This window comes from Tachyglossus aculeatus, chromosome Y4 (genome assembly GCF_015852505.1).
Source record: "Tachyglossus aculeatus isolate mTacAcu1 chromosome Y4, mTacAcu1.pri, whole genome shotgun sequence".
Classification (NCBI taxonomy): domain Eukaryota; kingdom Metazoa; phylum Chordata; class Mammalia; order Monotremata; family Tachyglossidae; genus Tachyglossus; species Tachyglossus aculeatus.
In genome coordinates this window covers 7,526,695-7,547,881 of record NC_052096.1, presented here as the reverse complement: position 1 = coordinate 7,547,881, position 21,187 = coordinate 7,526,695, and the positions used below count along the sequence as shown (strand labels likewise).

At 54.5% G+C, this 21,187-nt stretch overlaps 1 protein-coding gene and 1 non-coding gene across 2 annotated transcripts; one reads left to right on the top strand and one right to left on the bottom strand.

The window, feature by feature from the left end:
• Window positions 1-1,814: 1,814 nt before the first annotated feature.
• PCP4L1 (Purkinje cell protein 4 like 1) lies at window positions 1,815-17,414 on the bottom strand. The gene is made up of 3 exons (XM_038768982.1): window positions 17,256-17,414; window positions 2,860-2,914; window positions 1,815-2,696 (listed from the first exon to the last, which is right to left on the bottom strand). Exons 1-3 carry the CDS (start codon window positions 17,262-17,264, stop codon window positions 2,557-2,559), a joined length of 204 nt encoding a protein of 67 aa, XP_038624910.1. The 5' UTR covers window positions 17,265-17,414; the 3' UTR covers window positions 1,815-2,556.
• Window positions 12,631-12,704, top strand: TRNAI-AAU. Its single transcript has one exon. It is a non-coding gene; the product is annotated as a tRNA-Ile (tRNA).
• Window positions 17,415-21,187: the final 3,773 nt, after the last annotated feature.

The following is a 21,187-nucleotide window of genomic DNA, read 5'->3' as shown; positions in this document are numbered from 1 at the left end:
GCCCCCTGACCGCCCCGGTCCCGCCATCCGCCAGCCCGGCCCCTGACCCCCACGACGCCCCTTCTTCTTCTTCTTCCCGACCGTGGCCCCCTGAGCCTTCCCACCCTCACCTTCCCACTCCTCCCCCAAGATGTAAGTTTCATTCCACCCCACGGTTCCCCAGGACCCCTCCCCTCTCTCCCCCCCACCCCACAGCCCCCCGACCCCGGCTGCTCTCTGCAGGGCTGTGTGTTTGGTGCCCACCTCCCTCAGGCACTGAGAAAAGGAGACAAGCCTCCTCCCCCTCACCCCAATTCTCTAGTCATCCCCCCCCACTCTCTTTCCCCCATCCCACCTCCCCAGGTTAACCCCCCTGGAGCAGATATTCACTGAGGACTGGTTTGGGATTTTATTTTTAATGCTTCTACATTTTGTTCTGTTTTGACCTTTCCCGGGACCCTTTCCCCCCCCATGACTGAGCATCAATGACGTCATGCGGCTGCCTCTGGGTGCCCCCCACCACCCGCCAACCCCTCGGTCTACCGCTCCCCTGAAGGAGAGGGCCAGCCCAGGCAGCGGGAGTCTCTGACTCCTGACCTCTGACCTCCCCAGACAGTCAAGTGACCTTAGAGAGAGAGGGGGAGGCTGGGGGGAGCGGCCCGGGTGGGGGGCAGAGGGGAAGTGGAGGGGGGTGGAGGGCTGGAGGAGCCCCGCTTCGGGAGGGCAGGGGCTTTGGCCTCACGGAACATCTCAGAAACAACCGTAAACCAGGAATGGGAAGACAGGAGGCCTGGCCCTGGCCAAGTCGGGTGGGGGGGGGTGATGCCTTGGGGGTCTCCGCAGTCCGGACGTTCCCTTCCCCTCCGCCCCTGCCCCCGACACAGATCCCTCTCTCGCCCGTAATAAACACTGACCTTTCCACACCCGTCAGCTCTGTCTTTTTCCCGTGATTTTCACAAAGGAGTGGAAAAGACCCCCTCCACCGCCTCCCGACCCTCTCCACCACCCTGAGGATCAGATCCAGCGATGGTGTACCAACGGGCAAAGGTTCTCAGCTCAGGATCTGAGGGCCCGTGGGAAAGGGGAGCTGGAAGCAGGGGAGGTGGCCTGGAGACTACAGAGGAGAAGCAGCGTGGCCCAGTGGATGGAGCCAGGGCCCGGGAATCAGAGGGACCCGGGTTCCAATATCGGGTCCACCACTTGTCTGCTGGGTGACCTTGACTCCTTTGGGCCTCAGTTACCTCATCTGTAAAACAGGGATTAAGACTTTGAGCCCCACGGGGGACAAGGACTGAGTCCAACCTGATTAGTTTGTACAAACGCCAATGCTTAGTACAGTGGCAGGCACATAGTAAGTGTTTACCAAATACCATTTGAGAGAGAGAGAGAGAAAAGAAAGGAGAGGAGAAAGGAGAAAGGGAAAGGAGAACTAGAGGGGGTAGGGGTGAGGGTAGCAGAGGGCAGGAAGTCCAGAATCAGCAGATGCCAACCCTGTGCCAGGAAAGAGGATGGCCCAGGGTAGGAGTAAAGGATCGCAAGCCGAAGGGCACCGTGGAGGAAACGGACTACAGGAGACAAGGAACCGGGGGGGGAGGGTAGTCCAAGTGAAAGCAAAGTTTGGCAAAGCAAAGGCCAAGCTCTCCACCTCACAAAGAGCCATCTCGGCACGTTAGGTTGGGGGCAGAGCTAGCCCAGGCCAGGCTCTGCCTGGAAACACGTCCCACAGTCTCACTCTTCACCCTCACTTAGTGCACACAAACACACACACACATACACCACCCCTCCAACTCCCCCATCCATTTTACCAGGAAGCAAGAGGGGCGGAGACCCCCGTTTGAGATTTTTTTTATTAGTTAGAAACATGCTAAAACGGTGGAGGGGCTGCCCCACGTTGGGCTTGGGGAGGGGCTGGAGAAGGGCAGCAAGGGGCTCCGCGATGGACGTCGCAGACGGCAGGACACGACTTGAAGGGCCGGCGGGGAATGGGGGTCGAGAGAGGCGGGCTGGTGACCCCAAGAAGTTTCCCCTGCCAGCTGCCCAGTCTTGGGCCTGATTCCCCTCCTCCTCACCCAGGGCCTCACCACCTCCACCCCCGGGATCCCTGGCGCAAAGAGCCAGGAGTCGTTCCCTCCGGCCTGGGGATAATCATCTACCCGTTATGCACTGGTGAGGACAGCCGTTTAGGTGAGGTGGAGGAGAGAGGAAGGTTGGGCGAGAGGGGCAGCAGGGTGGAGAGGTTCCTTCAGCCCCCCGTGGCTCAGCTCTTTAGGGGAGTGGGCAGGGGACGCAGTGGTGTGGGGGAATAAATAGATCACCTGAAGTGTAGACGCAGCATCCATCGTCCTGCCCCTGAGCCCACGGACCGCCCCGCTCGCTCTTCCCCCCATCCCCGATCTCGGCAGCGCCCGGTCCCTGCCAGGAGGCCGTGGGCAACCGGTGGGGTGGCCCAGCACCCAACGTGCGCTGGAGGCCGGGGACGGGAGCGCATGGGGTTCAGAGAATCGAAGGAGCTGGGGGTCTAGGGGGCTGTGGGGGAAGGCTGGGGGAGGAAGAGGGGGCTGGGGGGGAAGGGGCCGCTCAGGAACTGGGGTCCTTTTTCCGTTTCTGGAAGCGGCGGAACTTGCCCTGGATGGCGAGGGCCGCCTTCTCCGTCTCCGGCGCCGTCAGGTCGATGTCGATCTCCTCCTCCTCGGCCTTCTTGGCGTCCCCGGCTTTGCCTACGGGCGGGATGGTGGTGATGAATGGGTCCCTCCCTCACCGTCCCGTCCCCCTCCCCACCGCCACAACACCCCCACCCCCAACGCGCCTGGACCGGCCCAGGAGCCGGGGCTCCACCTCCCCACCACCAGGAACCTCTCAGCTGCCCTGGACCCCACTCACCCTTCTCCTCGGGGCTGGAAGCCTGGTTGGCCGAGGGAGACTCACTGGTGCGGAGCTGAGGGGAGGAGACAGGGAGTTAGAAAAGTTGCAGTGGGCTGGGGGGGGGGGGACCTCCCTCAGCCCCAACTACGGGAGGTGGGGATAATAAATAATAATAATAATAATGGCATTTATTAAGCGCTTACTATGTGCAAAGCACTCTTCTAAGCGCCGGGGAGGTAGCAGGGTGATCGGGTTGTCCCATGGGGGGTTAACAGTCTTCATCCCCATTTTACAGATGAGGTAACCGAGGCCCAGAGGAGTGCCCAAAGTCACTCAGCTGACAATTGGCGGGGCCGGGATTTGAACCCTTGACCTCTGACTCCAAAGCCCGGGCTTTTTCCACTGAGCCACGCTTTTTCTCCGAAGGGGAGGCCTAGTTGGGGGAGCTGGCCCCTGGAGGCTTCTCCCTAGGAGCCTTCCTAATGCCAGAGAGATACCAGCCCTCACCTGCCCACTGCCCCTTAGCAACGGTTTCCCGCTGACTCCCGGGGACCGCTCGTTAGCGTGGGAGGCAGGGGGGCAGGTCACCCCCCACTCGGCATCCACTTCCACACTCTGGCAGTCTTCCTTGGAAGCTTCCCGGAAAGTCCTTGCCCGACCCTCACTTTTCCCAATCCCTTCCCGCCCCGCTTCAGGGCCCAATCAATCAATCAATCCATCCATGGGACTTGTTGAGCACTTACTGTTTGCAGAGCACTGTACTAAGCGCTTGGGAGAGTTGATGGACACATTTCCCGCCCACGGCGAGCTGGCCTCAAACATACACCCACCCGCACACGGACACACAACTCAGCTCCTCAACGGCTCAAACCCCAACGGTGGGAGGTCAAGCCCCATTGAATCGACGCCGGGAAGCCCCCATGGGTATCGTGCCCCACCCCAGCTCCTTCCCCCAAAAGGGCGCTGGGTGCCCCCATCGTTGATTTTTGAAGCCACGGCTGGTGGCGACCGGGGCCTTCCCCCGCCCCGCCGCCGCTGGGTAAGAGGACGCAAAGTGGGAGGGATCGTGGATGTGCCCCGGAGACTGACCCCCCCCCACCCCACCCCGGCAACTCGGGTCACCCTCCCCCCGCAACCTCCCACCCTGAGGCCCAAATTGTTTCCATGCGTCATCAGTTCCGCTGCCAGCTGCTGTTTCCTGGCAACGGGCAAGCCCTGGTGACGCTGCCGCCCACTCGGGGGCTGCCACTGGGCGACAGCTGGGTATGGCTGGGGGGAAACGAGGCCCCGAGGGTGGATGGATGGACGGATGGACGGATGGATGGATGGATGGACGGATGGATGGATGGATGGGGCTTGGGGGCGGGAGTCTCTTCCCACACTCTCTGGAGCCCACTGGCTCCTGCTCCCCAGCTCTTATCCCCACTGCCAGGCCCCTCTCCTGTTACCCAGCTGTGAGTTGCGCCCCTTGACCTCGGGGTCTTGGGTGCCCTGCCTTCCCACCCCCAGACCCACCTTTCCTTCCCCAACCTCCACTTCCTCCCCACCTCGCCCTCCCAAGGCCCTTGACGGGCCTTTCAGAGCAGACACTGCCCATTGTGTCCATGGACCCTCCCAACAGACCTCCTTTCCTTTTCCCCCGCTCCCTTCTGTGTCACCCTGATTCGCTCCCTTTATACAATCCCCCCCCCAGCCCCACGGCACTTCCATCCATATCCGTTATTTATTCATTTCTATTCATGTCTGTCTCTCCCTCTAGACCGTGAGCTCATCGTGGGCAGGGGATGTGTCTGTTTATTGTTGTATCGCACTCTCCGAAGCGGTTAGTCCAGTGCTCTGCACGCAGTAACCGCTCAATAAATACAACTGAATGATGAATGATCCAACGAATGCCTGGCCCGATAAATACAACCGACTGACCCATCATTAACCCTCTCTGCGGTGAAGTCACCACTCAGCCTGTCCCATCGCCTGGCTTTGTCCAGTTGGAAAGGCGGGTTCATTTGAGAGGAGTTACGAGGAGAAGGACAGCCAGAAGACCCTCCCTCCGCCCCTTTCTCCCCCGACCCGTTCCACCACAGTCCCTTTTTCGGGGAGAGGGAGCCCTCATTTCCTTTTCTCCCACTCCCTTCTGCGTCGCCCATGCTCTTGGATTTGCACTCTTGGATTCACCCCCCCTTCAGCCCCAATGCACTTACGTCTATAGCCGTCATTTACTGATTTCTATTAATGCCCCTCTCCCCCTCTAGACTGGAAACTCCTCACGGGCAGGGAATGTACTTACCAACTCTCAGGCGCTTAGTAGAGTGCTCTGCATACAGTCAGCACGTGGACAAGGGAGGGTGTCTAAGAACTCTGTTGAATCGTACTCTCCCAAGTGCTTAGTGCAGTGCTCTACACACAGTAAGCGCTCAAAAAATACCACTGATTGATTGAACTTCCCACAGGGACTCCCCACAGCGCTTGCTGCAGGACAAGCCAGGACCAAGGGATTTTCCCATTCTTCCCCGCCTCCCCCCCTTCTTCCCCCTTCCCACCCGGTCCCCAGGAGCCCTGTCCAGTTCTCCGGCTCCCAAAATAGCAGCTCTCTTTTTTTCTGGATTTAGTTCTTTGTTGTTTTTTTAGGTCACAAGCCTTCGGCCCTCCGGCGGGCCCGGCCAGCGAAGGGCCCCGACCCTCCGTCTGCTCTCCGGGCACTCGGGCCGGCTCCCGGGAGGAGGACGCGGGAGGGTCGGGGGGGGACGGGGTTTCTCCCAATTGGGAAAAGTGGGGAGGGGATAGATGAGGTGGTGATTGTGAGGGGCTTCCTGGGTGGGTGTAGGGCAGGGGTGACCTCCTGGTTCGCAGACCTGGGCTGCAGGCATTCCTGGGAACATCCTTCTCCTCCCAGGACCAGCCTCACTGATTTGCTTGTATCCACCCCAGCGCTTAGTACAGTGCCTGGCACTTAGTAAGAGCTGAACAAGTAGCAGAATGACTATTATTACTAATTCACCCTGGTCCTCGCCAGGCAGGTTCTCCCTCCTCCTCCTCCTCCCTCGCCCCCCATTGTGTGTGTGTGTGTGTGAGACTCATTCTGGCCATGGCACCATGGGGAGAAGAGAGGATCACCAGGGGACAAGGGCTCATTTTAGAACAGGGACCCATGCCAAAGTCCTCCTCGTCTTTTTTTTTAATGGATATTAGGGCAGGGAATGTGTTGGATATTATATTGTACTCTCCCAAACACTTAGTACAGTGCTTTGCACACAACAAAAGTTCAATAAATATGACTAATAATAAATACTAATAAAAGTATTCGTCAAGCCCTTACTATATGCCAGGCACTGTACGAAGCGCTGAAGAATGTACCTACATCTGAATGTCAAGAAAACAAAGATCACGACGACTGGAAGTTTTAATACATTTGCAGTGGGTGGAGAGAAGATTGAAATAGTTGACAATTTTCCCCTCCTGGGATCGGTAATCAATAACAAAGGAACTACGCCGAAGATTAACGTTAGGAAGGCTTGCTATAAAGAGCCTGGAAAAAGTCACGAAATGTGTGATGTAACAATTGCCACAAAAACACCAACTGTCAACTCTATGGTGTTTCCAGGGACAGTGTATGGATCCGAAAGCTGGACTGGGAAAAAACAGGCTAGAAAGAACATCGATTCCTCTGAAATACGGTGTCGGAGAAGGCTTTTGTGAATACCGTGGACTGCCCGAAAAACAAACAACTGGATTTTAGACTGTGAGCCCACTGTTGGGTAGGGACTGTCTTTATATGTTGCCAATTTGTACTTCCCAAGCGCTTAGTACAGTGCTCTGCACACAGTAAGCGCTCAATAAATACGATTGATGATGGATTTTGGAGCAAATTAAACCAAAGTGGTCTTTGGGAGGCCGGATAACTCGATTTAGATTAGCATATTTTGGACACATAATCGGGAGGACTGATTTTCTGGAGAAGACGTGGTCTTTGGGAGGCCGGATAACTCGATTTAGATTAGCATATTTTGGACACATAATCGGGAGGACTCATTTTCTGGAGAAGACGCTAATGCTAGGAAAAGTCCAGGGAAAACCTGGAAGAGGCAGACCGGCAGCTAGCCAGACAGAGGCCATAACGACGATAACGGAATAACCGTTAGAAAGGTTGCGGATTACGGCAGAGGACAGAACTTTCTGGAGAAAGTATATCCATGGAGTAGCTATGAATTGGAAACGACTCGACGTCACTTAATAATAAGATACAAGATGATCAGGTTGGACACGGTCCCTGTCCCACACGGGGCTCACCATCTTAATCGCCATTTTACAGATTAGGCAACTGAGGCACAGAGACGTTAAATGCCATGCCTAAGATAACGCAGCGGGCAAGTTGCAGAGCTGGGATTAGAACCCAGGTCCTCTGACTCCCAGGCTGGCCAAGCTACTTTTCAATCAATCAATCAATCGTATTTATTGAGCGCTTACTATGTGCAGAGCACTGTACTAAGCACTTGGGAAGTACAAATTGGCAACACAGAGACAGTCCCTACCCAACAGTGGGCTCACAGTCTAAAAGGGGGAGACAGAGAACAGAACCAAACATACCAACAAAATAAAATAAATAGGATAGAAATGTACAAGTAAAATAAATAAATAAATAGAGTAATAAATATGTACAACCATATATACATATATACAGGTGCTGTGGGGAAGGGAAGGAGGTAAGATGAGGGGATGGAGAGGGGGACGAGGGGGAGAGGAGGGAAGGGGCTCAGTCTGGGAAGGCCTCCTGGAGGAGGTGAGCTCTCAGCAGGGCCTTGAAGGGAGGAAGAGAGCTAGCTTGGCGGAGGGGCAGAGGGAGGGCATTCCATCAATCTCTACCCATCAACTCCGTCTCTTTCCCCCCGGGATGCACCAAGTCCCTACATACACACTCACACACCGGGGTGTGTGACTCAGGCACAGCACCATGGGGGTAAGGGATGGCCACCAGGGAAGAGGGGCACATTTTAGGACCCAACCTCAAAGCAGAACTCCCAGAATTTAACCACCCCCAGGGTTGTGCGAAGGACGACGGGGCGCCCTCAGCAAACCCACTGCCTTTCTGGGCTTTGGCCGCGGTCCTCCCCAAAGAAAGAAGGCAGATGGTTCTGAACGGTTACAGAGGCAATGCGGCTTAATGGCTAGAGCCCAGGCCCGGGCGTCCGAAGGACCTGAGTTCTAATCCTGGCTCTGCCAATTGTCTGCTGCGTGACCTTGGGCAAAGGGTCCAAGGGTCCAAGGGTCCAAGGTCCAAGGGTCACTTCTCTGACCCTCAGTTCCCTCATCTGTAAAAGGGGGATTAAGACTGTGAGCCTCACGTGGGACGGGGACTTTGTCCAACCCGATTATCTTGCATCTACCCCGGCGCTTAGAACAGTGCCTGGCACATAGTAAGCGCTTAACAAATACCATCATTATTATTATTATTATCCCAAGTGCTTGGTACATCGTAAGTGCTCAATAAATAGCACTGATTGACAGACCGATCATCATCATCAATCGTATTTATTGAGCGCTTACTGTGTGCAGAGCGCTGGACTAAGCGCTTGGGAAGTACAAGTTGGTAACATATAGAGACAGTCCCTACCCAGCAGTGGGCTCACGGTCTAAAAAGGGGAGACAGAGAACAAAACCGAACATACTAACAAAATCAAATAAATAGAATAGATATGTACAAGTAAAATAAATAGAGTAATAAATATGTACAAACATATATACATATATATAGGTGCTGTGGGGAAGGGAAGGAGGTAAGATGGGGGATGGAGGGGGGACGACGGGGAGAGGAAGGAAGGGGCTCAGTCTGGGAAGGCCTCCTGGAGGAGGTGAGCTCTCAGTAGGGCCTTGAAGGGAGGAAGAGAGCTAGCTTCCGCGATGGGGATGGAGGAAGGGGGGAGGGGGAGGCGAGCCACCTCCGCCCCACCTCTCAGGGCTGACAGGTCGCTGTACTCGAATGAGCCCCTTTACTCGTTCTGTGCCTCGGTTTCTCCAGCCGAAGCAAGGGCCTGGCCCCTTTCAACCTCCCTTACCAGCAGCCGCCCCCCCCCCGCCCCGGCCCCCCACCAACTCCCAGGCTTGGTTCACCCCCAGTGCCTCCTCTCCCTTCTTTCATCTCTAATGGGGTTGCCACAGCAACCGCTGCCTGACAAGCTAGTGTCACCCTGCTGCTCCCTGGAAGCAGCCAGGAGCTCACCCGGAGCCGGGGGAGGGGAAGAAGGAAGCGGGGAGCGGGGAGGTCAGTTCCCTGCTCTCCCCGAAAGGTGTCTGTACCTCCCTATCCACCCCAGGGCCCAGCTCATGAGTAATAATAACAACTGAGGTATTTGGTAAGCGCTTACTATGTGCCAGGCACTCTACTAAGCACCAGGGTAGATACAAGCAAATCGTGCGGGACACAGTCCCTGTCCCACATGGGCGCACAGTCGCACTCTCCATTTTACTTATGAGGTAGCTGAGGTCCAGAGCGGTGAAGTGACTTGCCTAAGGTCACACAGCAGACAAGCGGCAGAGCCGAGATTAGAACCCATGACCTTCTGACTCCCAAACCCGTGCTCTATCCACCACGCCAGGCTGCTTGTTTTGCATAGGCACAAAACACTACTTCCCAGACGTCCAGCCGGGCATACAGTTGGGCACGTAATAGGCACCTTGCTGCCCTCTGCCACTTGTCTACTGTGTGACCTTGGGCAAGCCACTTCACTTCTTTGTGCCTCAGTTACTTCATCTGCAAAATGGGGATTAAGACTGCGAGCCCCGTGTGGGACAGGGACCGATCTGATTGACTTATAGTCACCCCAGTGCTTAGAGCGATGCTTAATAACAATAATAATAATAATTGCGGTATTTGTTCAGTGCTTACTATGTGCCAGACACTGTACTAAGTGCTGGGGTGGATATAAGCAAATTGGTTTCGACACGTGGGGCTCACAGTCTCAATCCCTTTTCCAGATGAGGTAACTGAGGCCCAGAAAAGTGAAGTGACTTGTCCAAGGTCAAATGGAGGAGCCGGGAGTAGAGCCTATGCCCCTCTGACTCTGACACACAGAAAGCACTTAACAAATAATGCTAATAACTAAAAGGAGCCAGATGGCAGGAAACAGAGAAGCAGCATGGCTTGGCAGATACAGCCCGGGCCTGAGAGTCAGAAGGACCTGGGTTCTAATCCCAGCTCCACCACGTGCCTGCTGCGTGACCTTGGACAAGTCACTTCACTGGGCCTCAGTTACCTCATTGTAAAATGGATATTAATAGAGTGAGCCCCATGGGGCACACGGACTGTGTCCGACCCAATTGGCTGTTATTTACCTCAGTGCTTAGAATAGTTCCAGGCACATAGTAAGTGCTTAACTGAGAAAAAGGAAAGGGAAGGGAAGGGAAGGGAAGGGAAGGGAAGGGAAGGGGGGGAGAGAGAGAGAGAGAGAGAGAGAGAGAGAGAGAGAGAGAGAGAGAGAGAGAGAGAGAGAGAGAGAGAGAGAGAGAAAGAGAAAGAGAAAGAAAGAAAGAAAGAAAGAAAGAAAGAAAGAAAGAGAAAAAAGAGAAAGAGAGAGAGGAAGGGAGGGAGGGAGAGAGAGAGAGAGCGAAAGAGCAAAAGAGAGAAAGAGGGAAAGAAAGGAAGGAAAGAAGGAAGGAAGGAAAGAAGGAAGGAAGGAAGGAAGGAAGGAAGGAAGGAAGGAAGGAAGGCAGGAAGGAAGGAAGGCAGGAAGGAAGGAAGGCAGGCAGGAAAGAAAGAAAGAAAGAAAGAAAGAAAGAAAGAAAGAAAGAAAGAAAGAAAGAAAGAAAGAAAGAAAGAGAGAGAGAGAGAGAGAGAAAGAAAGAGAGAGAGAGAGAGAGAGACAGAGAGAGAGAGGAGAGAGAGAGAAAGAGAGAAAGATAAAGAGAGAAAGAGAGAGAAAGAGAGAGAAAGAGAGAAAGAGAGAAAGAGAGAAAGAAAGAAAGAAAGAAAGAAAGAAAGAAAGAAAGAAAGAAAGAAAGAAAGAGAAAGAAAGAAAGAAAGAAAGAAAAAGAAAGAAAGAAAGGGAAAGAAGGACTGTGGCAGGGAAGAGGAGGGTGAGGGCTGTTTAGCATCCCCTTCTGGCACCTGCTATCCCACAGTGTCCTCTGAAGGTCCCTGGGCAAAGAGCCCAGAGAGGGGGGAGGTAGGAGGGGGTCCTAAAGATGCGGTCCCCAACCCCTCCCTCCCCCAGGACTCTGCGGGGACCCAGCTGAAGAGCCATCCGGCCCCTCCACAGAAACCACACAGAGACACACAGACCCAGAGAGATTCTCTCAAGGTCACCCCACGAGATCCAGCCAGAGACCGAGGACAGGAACCAGGAGTCCGGCCTCCCAGATTCTCCCACAGGCCGTCCAGAAACACCCCCGCTCCGCCCCCTCCTTGAGGGTGGGGTGCAGCTAGAACCCAGGAATCTCCCCATTTTCCAAGCGCCAATCCTTCTCCTCCACCTCGGACCGGGCCCGGAGAACCCAGGCGGCCTGGCTCCCGGTCCTGCTTCCCAGCCCAGCTTGAAGAGGTTGCGTTGCTCCTGAGCAGAGGGCAGAGTCTTCCCTTGGCATCAGGGGGCAGGGACAAGGGGTGGCCATTTATTACCCTAATGGACTACCCCGGGTGATAATGACGTGTAATAAACATATTCATCTCTCTGCAATCTAACGGGGCCACTGGAGGTGGGGGTGGGGGGCGGGCTGGCTCTACGGGGAAACCTCTAGGCTTCGAATCATCGTAATAATGATGGAATTTTTTAAGCGCTTACTATGCATCAAGCACTGTCCTAAGCGCTGGGGTCGATACAAGCTAATCAGGTTGGACCCAATCCCTGTCCCACACGGGGTTCACTGTCTTCATCCCCATTTCACAGAAGAGGAAACTTCTCTGACTGAAGCGATTTGCTAGAGGTCACGGAGCCGGGATCAGAACGCAGGTCCTTCTGATTCCCAGGGCCATTCTCTATCCACTAGGCCATGCTGCTTCTCTAATCCTTACCTCCTTCCCCTCCCCACAGCACCTGTATATATGTATTTATGTTTGTACGTATTTATTACTCTATTTATTTATTTATTTGTACATGCTTATTCTATTTATTTTATTTTGTTAATATGTTTTGTTTCGTTCTCTGTCTCCCCCTTCTAGACTGTGAGCCCACTGTTGGATAGGGACCGTCTCTATATGTTGCCAACTTGTACTTCCCAAGCGTAGTACAGTGCTCTGCACACAGAAAGCGCTCAATAAATACGATTGAATGAATGAATGAATGAATAATCAGTTCCCGTATGGTCTAAGTAGGTCTAAGTAGGAGGGAGATCAGGGATCGAATCCCCCATTTCGTAGATGAGGGAACTGAGGCCCAGAGAAGTTAAGCGAGAACGTCCTCTTCCTCCTCCTCTTAGGGAAGGGATTAGGGGCTTTGGTCAATAATAATAATGATGGTATTTGTTAAGCGCTATGTGCCATGCGCTGTTCTAAGCACTGGGGTAGATACAAGGTCATCAGGTTGTCCCACGTGGGGTTCACAGTCTTAATCCCCATTTGGCAGATGAGGTCACTGAGGCCCAGAGAAGTGACTCACCCAAAGTCACACAGCCGATAAGTGGCAGAACCGGGACTAGAACCCACGACCTCTGACTCCCAAATCCGGGCTCCTCCCACTAAGCCACACTGGTCAAACTATACTGAAAGCGGAGGGAGGCCAGTACTGAGTATCAGTTGGAGCATCCTCCTCCTCATCATCGACATCATAAAAAGGATAAGAAGAATTATCTTTGTATAATTGTATTGGCCGGTTAGCTCAGTTGGTTAGAGCGTGGTGCTAATAACGCCAAGGTCGCGGGTTCGATCCCTGTACGGGCCATCTATGTTTAAGCGCTTAGTACAGTGGTCTGCACATAGTAAGCGCTCAATAAATCATCATCATCATCAATCGTATTTATTGAGCGCTTACTATGTGCAGACCACTGTACTAAGCGCTTGGGAAGTACAAATTGGCAACATCTAGAGACAGTCCCTACCCAACAGTGGGCTCACAGTCTAAAAGGGGGAGACAGAGAACAAAACTAAACATACTAACAAAATAAAATAAATAGAATAGATATGTACAAATAAAATAAATAAATAAATAGAGTTAAAAAAAATATGTACAAACATATATACAATAAATACGATTGATGATGATGAATTATGATAATAATGGTACGTGTCCTGGAGGTGGGGGGCCAGACCTGGGGTGGGGGGAGGCCCGTAGCACCCCGGAGAGCTAGAGAACACATCATTGCTCTGCTCCCCAAATCTAGCCCCTCTCCCACCTCCCCGCCACCTCGCCTCCCCACACCCCCACCCGTGTCCAGCTCGGGGCGACCCTGCCTCCAAGTGAGACCCCGAGAACCTGAGCCTTTCAGCTCCCAAGGGGCTCGTTGTGGGCAGGGGATGTGTCTGTTTACTGTTGTTCTGCCTCTCCCAGGCGCTTAGTCCAGTGCTCTGCACCTAGTAAGCGCTCAATAGATACGACTGATTGACTGAATGACTGAATATGGCGGCCTTCCCTCCCAGCCCACCCCCATCCCCCTTTTAGACTGTGAGCCCACTGTTGGGTAGGGACTGTCTCTATATGTTGCCAATTTGTACCTCCCAAGCGCTTAGTACAGTGCTCTGCACATAGTAAGTGCTCAATAAATACGACTGATTGATTGATTGATTGATTGATCCTCCCCTGGACCTAGTCCCGGGTGGGGAGGGGGGTGGCGGAGTACCAAGCTTCAGAGAGAGCCCCCCACTCCCCACCCCCTCCTCCCTTCCAGTGCCACGGCTGCCCCCCTCTGCACCCGGGGGGGCTTCAGGGGCTGAGCTTCTGGAAATCCGGGTGCTGTATGCAGCTGTGAGAACCCCCTCCCCACGTCCCCCACCTGGGCAGAGTTTCCCCCACTCTCCACAAAGCTGCCATTCCCCTTTTGGAGGAAAGGGTCTTCCAGGGTCTGTTCCCCTCCATCCCCGGCCCCAAGCCCCCCAGAGCATCCCAAGAGGTGAAGAGGAAGGTGGGGGGTGGGAGAGCAGGCTGGCTGTGCAGTCACCCGGACCTCAGTTTCTCCTCCCTAGGGGGAAGGCAGGCTCACTGTTGGGTGTTTGGGGGCCTCTGGGAAGCACACACTCCGACCCACACTCACACTCGCTCACACACTCACTGTCACACTGGGGCCAGTTGAGGCCAGGCTGGGGGTGGGGTGGGGGGGGGCTGGCTGCGGCTCCGTCGCCCCCGCGGGAGGTCAAGGATGAAACACGCATCCGTCAAGGTGACACCAGCCGGCCCCGCGGAGACCCCCGGAGGAGGAGGAGGACGAGGAGGAGGACGAGGAAGAGGAGGGTAGCTCCCCTTCCCCTCCCCCACGATGGATCGCTGGCCCCCCACTTGAGCCGGGGGCTGGGGGCTCGGCGGATGAAGGCGACCCCGGGAAAACGGGGCTGGGAGGGTGGGGATGATTGGCAGGCCCAACCAAGCATCCATGGGGGGGTCCGACCGCCCCCTCCCCACATGTCTGGGGTCACCGGGCAGGGCGGCGGGAGGCCAGCTGGGCCCCCCCCACCCTCCTCTCGGGACCTGAGGCTCAGAGAAAGCCCGGCTCCATCCCAAAGATAACCAAAGCCCCCATGGCCCAGTTTGGCCCCCACACAACCCTGCAGTCCCGAGTGACAGGTGGGGGCTGGGGACCCTAAGCCGGCTCCCCCTAAACGCTTCCCCACCCCCCAGCTTTGGCTCAGCCAGGTTGCCCTCCGGCTCTGAGCCCCTGGGAAGCTCCCCCGGGAACTCCAGAGCTTCGCATTCCCGGCTGCTCCACCGGGAGCGGGGAAAGGGCAGGCGGTGTGGGAGGGTGAACCGCCCCCACCCCCGGGAAGGGGCCCGAGGAGATGGGCTAGCAAAATCGAGGCAGCTCCGGGCCTCCCTGGGGCTTCCAAGCCCCCCCAGGAGCTCGCCACTTCCTCTTCTCACAAGGGCTTTGGCCGGAGGAAGAAAACAAAACGGGTCCCGAGGGGCTCCGGGGAGGCAGAGACGTCGCCCCCCGCCCCTCCGGTTTGGGACCCAGGAGGGCCCTGCGCAAGCCCTGGGGGGCTCAGCTTCTTGCCGGTGGAGTTTTATAAATATCCATCCCCTCGGGGATGAAGGCCCCGACGGCTAAATTGCCATTTAGCTCTACTTTGAGCTGACAGCCGGGGAGACCCCTCCCACCCTCCACCCACACCCGGTGGCTCTGCCTACTGACACGAATCAGCCTCAAACTGAGCCCCCCCACCTCCCCTCACCCTCGCCCCTTTCCCTCCTGCCGGCCCCGAAAGCCCACAACGGCTACCAGCCACCTTTGCCCTGGAGCCCGCCAAGAGGTCCCAACCCTGAAGCCTACCCCTCGCCCTCCCCTCCACCCCTCACTCTCCTCACTGGTACGGATTTTTGGACTCCCAAGGGGCAGCTTGGTTTAAAAATTTCAAATTTAGAAACAGCCGAGGGGGACCCAACCCTCCGTGGAGGGGAAGGGGTGAAAACCATCACAGAGAGGAAGGAGGATGGGCAGGGGGACGTTTGCGCCCATCCTGCCATTAAAACCCACCTTAAGGGGCATCACTTTCTCCTAAAAGCTCCTAGAGGGAGGGAATCCTGGGAGGGAATCCTGGGAGAACCGAGCTCTCCCGGACAAACCCACGCCACCAAAGGAAAGTTTGTGGTTGACACTAATTGCCCCCCAACCGACCCCCGGCTGGTGTCCCCCACCCCCAGCAGATTAAATTGCCACCATAGCGGATTAAACCCCAGATTGGGAAACAGAACCCCCGGGGGGCTGGGGCGGATGGGGGGGGGTGACCTTGGGAAAGACAGAGACGTCTCGTTTCTATAGAGATAAGGCGGGAAGAGGGGGGGGATGGCTGGGGAAAGGTGGGCAGCTGCAGGAGAACAGTTCCGCAAATCGGTCCAACAAAACATCGGGCCTGAAAGGGATGAAGTCAGAACTTTGCATCACGGTCAAGAGCTGGAGTTTTCCAAGCTCGCTGAACTCCCAGGGCTCACGTGTTTTCGGGACTGGGCCCACCAAGCCAAGCCCAAATCCTAAAGGGCTTGGAGGGTCCAACCCTTTGACCCTCATCCTTCACCCCCACCAACCTCCAAGGCTGGGATCCTTGAGGAACCGTCATCCTTGACTGGACGACCTTAGCACCCAAAATCCTAACTCTCTCTAAAGGAAGAGGGTTAGTGATGTAGATTTAAGTCAGATCCCCTGCAACCGGCCCACGCGGCGCTCCCTCATGAGTCGGGGGGGAGGTGAAAGGAGGCAGGAAGGGGGTCTCGGATAAACACCCCCTTTCCTAGGCAACACTCTTTCCTTCTCTTCTCTGCTCCATCTACCTCCGGCGACCAGGGTGAGGATCTCGACTGTGGGGTGGTGGTCTCCTGCGGGCCATGGTTGGGAGGAAGGGGGAAAACAGAGCGGGGAGGGGAGGTGCAGCAGTGTCATTCAAGCGGGGGAGGAAAGAAAGCGGGAACACTGCTCAGCTCCCAGGAAGAAGCTGGGGGTGGCACTGCCCTGGAATAACTCCAGGAGGGGGAACCCCGCCCCACCCCCCATCGGGAGAGGGGGTACCAAAAAGGGGGGAAGAAAGGGAGAGGAAGCTTGGAGAAGGAGAAGCAGAGTGACTCAGTGGAAAGAGCCCAGGCTTTGGAGTCAGAGGTCATGGGTTCGAATCCTGCCTCCGCCAATTGTCAGCTGGGTGACTTTGGGCAAGTCACTTCACTTCTCTGGGCCTCAGTTCCCTCATCTGTAAAATGGGGATGAAGACGGTGAGCCCTCCGCTGTGGGACAACCTGATCACCTTGTAACCTCCCCGGCGCTTAAAACAGTGCTTTGCACGTAGTAAGCGCTTAATAAATACCATTAAAAGGGGGGGGGGGGAGAGAAGAGAGGCAGTGGGGGAGACGGATGGGGGTACTTCCCTCCATCACCCCCTCACGTCAGCCCCCAGGGCTGAGATCCCCTCCCCACCTCCCCCGAAGAGCTGGCACCTGCCTTGATCATCATCATCATCATCAATCGTATTTACTGAGCGCTTACTCTGTGCAGAGCACTGGACTAAGCGCTTGGGAAGTACAAATTGGCAACATATAGAGACAGTCCCGACCCAACAGTGGGCTCACGGTCTAAAACGGGGAGACAGAGAACAAAACCAAACATACTGACAAAGTAAAATAAATAGAATAGATATGTACAAGTAAAATAAATAAATAAATTGATACCTCCCATCCCCCCGTGTCACCCTGGATTCTCCTTTCCACACGACCCCTCTCCAGGGGGAATTTGGGAATTTTCCCCCTTTCCTTCAGGATGAGCATTCCCCCCCCACGCCCCTTACTTCTCTCCATGGCTCTCACCTCGCTCATCGCTGCCAGGCGGGGCGGGCACGTGGGAAGGAGGAGAGGTGGGGAGGGAGGGTCAGGGGTCACCGGGAGGGGAAAAATGGGTGGGAATGCCAGGAAGAGGTGGCACGTCGAACGGGATCACGGGTGGCTTCGCCCGTCCCGTCCGGCGCCGTCAATGCCAAGCCGCGCCGTGCGCGCTCCCCCCCCACGCCGGCCCCTTTTATAGCCGGCTCCTGGGCCCGCCCCCTCCTCCCGGCCAATAGGCGCCCTTCCCGCCGTCGAGTGACGGGCGCGGGCGGCCAATGGGAGCCGGCCCGGCCGTTTGCTGCATTTCCAAACTAGGGTAGGACCGGCTCGCGCCGAAGGGCGGCGGGGGCGCATGCGCGCTGGAGGGGGCCATTTGCGCGGGAAAAGGCGCGAGGGAGGAAGCGCGCGCGGGGGGCGGGAAAGGTGCGAAGCGGGGAGAGCGGGCGGCAGAAATGGGAGCCTTATGTGGCCAACTTGTACTCCCCAAGCGCTTAGTACAGTGCTCTGCACGAAGTAGGCGCTCAATAAATACGATTGAATGAATGAATGAGCCGACAAGTGCCAGGGGAAAGGGTGAGGGAAAAGCTGGAGGGGAGAAAGGGGCAGGGAAAAGTGTGAGGCCCAAAAGGGTGAGGGGAGGGTTTGGCGAAACCCTCTTGAAATCCCGCTTCCACCGGGAGGGCTTCCAAAATGTGTCCTACTTTTTCCTATAATAATAATAATAATAATAATGGCATTTGTTAAGCGCTTACTATGTGCGCTGTTCCAAGCGCTGGGGGGGATACAAGGTCATCAGGTTGTCCCCCGTGGGGCTCACAGTCAATCCCCATTTTCCAGATGAGGTAGCTGAGGCGCAGAGAAGTGAAGTGACTTGCCCAAGGTCACACAGCAGACCCGTGGCGGAGCCGGGATTCGAACCTGTGACCTCTGACTCCAAAGCCCCGGCTCTTTCCACTGAGCCACGCTGCTTCTCTATCAATCAATCAATCAATCGTATTTATTGAGCACTACTGTGTGCAGAGCACTGTATTAAGTGCTTGGGAAGTACAAGTCGGCAACACATAGAGACAGTCCCTACCCAACAGCGGGCTCACAGTGTAGAAGTTATCAGTTATACCTCCGCACCGTGGCTCAGTGGCAAGAGCCCGGGCTTTGGAGCCAGAGGTTGTGGGTTCAAATTCCAGCCCCGCCAATTGTCAGCTGGGTGACTTTGGGCAGGTCACTTCATTCATTCATCCATTCAATTGTATTTATTGAGCGCTTACTGTGTGCAGAGCACTGGACTAAGCGCTTGGGATGTCCAAGTTGGCAACATAGAGAGACGGTCCCTACCCAACAGTGGGCTCACATTCATTCACTCATTCATTCAATCGCATTTATTGAGCGCTTACTGTGTGCAGAGCACTGGACTAAGCGCTTGGGAAGTAAGTACAAGTTGGCAACCTATAGAGGCGGTCCCTACCCAACAGCGGGCTCACAGTCTAGAAGGGGAGAGACAGACAACAAAACAAAACATACTAACAAAATAAAATAAATAGAATAAATATGTACAAGTAAAATAAATAAATAGAGTAATAAATACGTACAAACGTATATACATACATACAGGTGCTGTGGGGAGGGGAAGGAGGTAAGGCGGGGGAGGGGGAGGAGGGGGAGAGGAAGGAAGGCACTTCTCTGTGCCTCAGTTACCTCATCTGTAAAATGGGGATTAAGACTGTGAGCCCCCTGTGGGACAACCTGATCACCTTGTAACCTCCCCGGCGCTTAGAACAGTGCTTTGCACATAGTAAGTGCTTAATAAATGCCATCATTATTATTATTATTGTTTTCCTCGTGTTCCTAATGTTCCCTCTATATAGTCCCATATACTCACCTCCTCCAGGAGGCCTTCCCAGACTGAGACCCCCTTTTCCTCCGCTCCTCCTCCTCTCCCCATCAGCCCTACTCCCTCCCTCTGCTCTACCCCCTTTCCCGCCCCACAGCACTTGTGTATATTAGTACATATTTATTATTCTATTTATTTTATTACTGATGTGCATATATCTAGAATTATCCATTTTGATGCTATGGATGCCTGTCTGCTTGTTTTGTTTTGTTGCGTGTCCCCCTTCTAGACTGTGAGCCCGATGTTGGGTAGGGATTGTCTCTATTGTTGAATTGTACTTTCCAAGCGCTTAGTACAGTGCTCTGCACACAGTAAGCGCTCAATAAATACGACTGAATGAATGAATGATTAATGTCTGTTTCCCCCCGTTAGAATAATAATAATAATAATAATAATGAGGATAGTATTTGTTAAGCGCTTGCTGTGTTAATCAGGTGGTCCCACATGGGGCTCACAGTCTTAATCCGCATTTTACAGATGAGGGTACTGAGGGGCAGAGAAGTGAAGTGACTCGCCCAAGGTCACACAGCGGACAAGGGGCGGAGCCGGGATTGGAACCCACGACCTCTGACTCCCAAGCCCGTGCCACTAAAACACACTGCTTCTCATTGATACATTATACTATCAGTTATATTGAGAAGAAGCAGGGCCTAGTGGATGGAACACGGGCATGGGAGTTGGAAGGTCATGGGTTCTAATCCCAGCTCTGTAACTTGTCTGCTGTGTGACCTTGGGCAAGTCATTTCATTTTTTAGACTGTGAGCCCACTGTTGGGTAGGGACCGTCTCTATATGTTGCCGATTTGTACTTCCCAAGTGCTTAGTACAGTGCTCTGCACATAGTAAGCGCTCAGTAAATACGATTGATGATGATGATGACGATTTCATTTCTCTGGGTCTCAGTTGCCTCATCTGCAAAATGGGGATTGAGACTATGAGCCCCACATGGGTCAGGGACCGTGTCCAACTAAATTTGCTTGTATCCGTTCCAGTGCTTAGTACAGTGCCTTGCTCATAGTAAGCGCTGGACAAATGCCATCGTTATTATTACTGATCAATTGAAGCAGAGTGGAGGGATCGGGGTATGGAGTCAGCGGGAGAAGCACAATAACATAATAATGATGGTTTTTGTTAAGCGCTTACTATGTGCCAAGCACTGTTCTCGAGACTTCCCTGATTAACTTCTGTTCCCCCCGCCGGGTTATAATAATAATAATGACAGTAATGATGGTATTTGCTAAGCGCTTGCTGTGTGCCAAGCGCTGTTCTAAGCACTGGGGTAGATACAAGGTTATCAGGTGGTCCCACGTGGGGCTAGCAGTCTTAAAGCATGACAGGAAGGTTAAAGTCGTGGGTGAGAAGCTGAAGGGAGATAATGATGGCATTTGTTAAGTGCTTACTATGTGCAGAGCACTGTTCTAAGCACTGGGGGGGATACAAGGTGATCAAGTTGCCCCACGTGGGGCTCACAATCTTAATCCCCATTTTACAGATGAGGGAACTGAGGCTCAGAGAAGTTAAGTGACTTGTCCAAGGTCACACAGCAGTCATGTGGTGGAGTCGGGATTTGAATCCATGACCTCTGACTCCAAAGCCCGTGCTCTTTCCACTGAGCCACGCTGCTTCTAGAGTCTGAGAGTGTTAGCATTAGGGGCGAAGGAAGGGAGGATGAAGGAGGAGGGTTAAGAGAAGGAGAGGTAGGAGATTGAATGAGTGAATCAATCAATCAATCAATCGTATTTATTGAGCGCTTACTGTGTGCAGAACACTGTACTAAGCGCTTGGGAAGTACAAGTTGGCATAATAATGGCATTTATTAAGCACCCACTATGTGCCAAGCACTGTTCTAAGCACTGGGGAGGTTACAAGGTGATCAGGTTGTCCCACGGGGGGCTCACAGCCTTAGTCCCCATTTTACAGATGAGGGAACTGAAGCCCAGAGAAGTGAAGTGACTTGCCCGAAGTCACACAGCTGACAAGTGGCGGAGCTGGGATTTGAACCCATGACCTCTGACTCCCAAGCCCGGGCT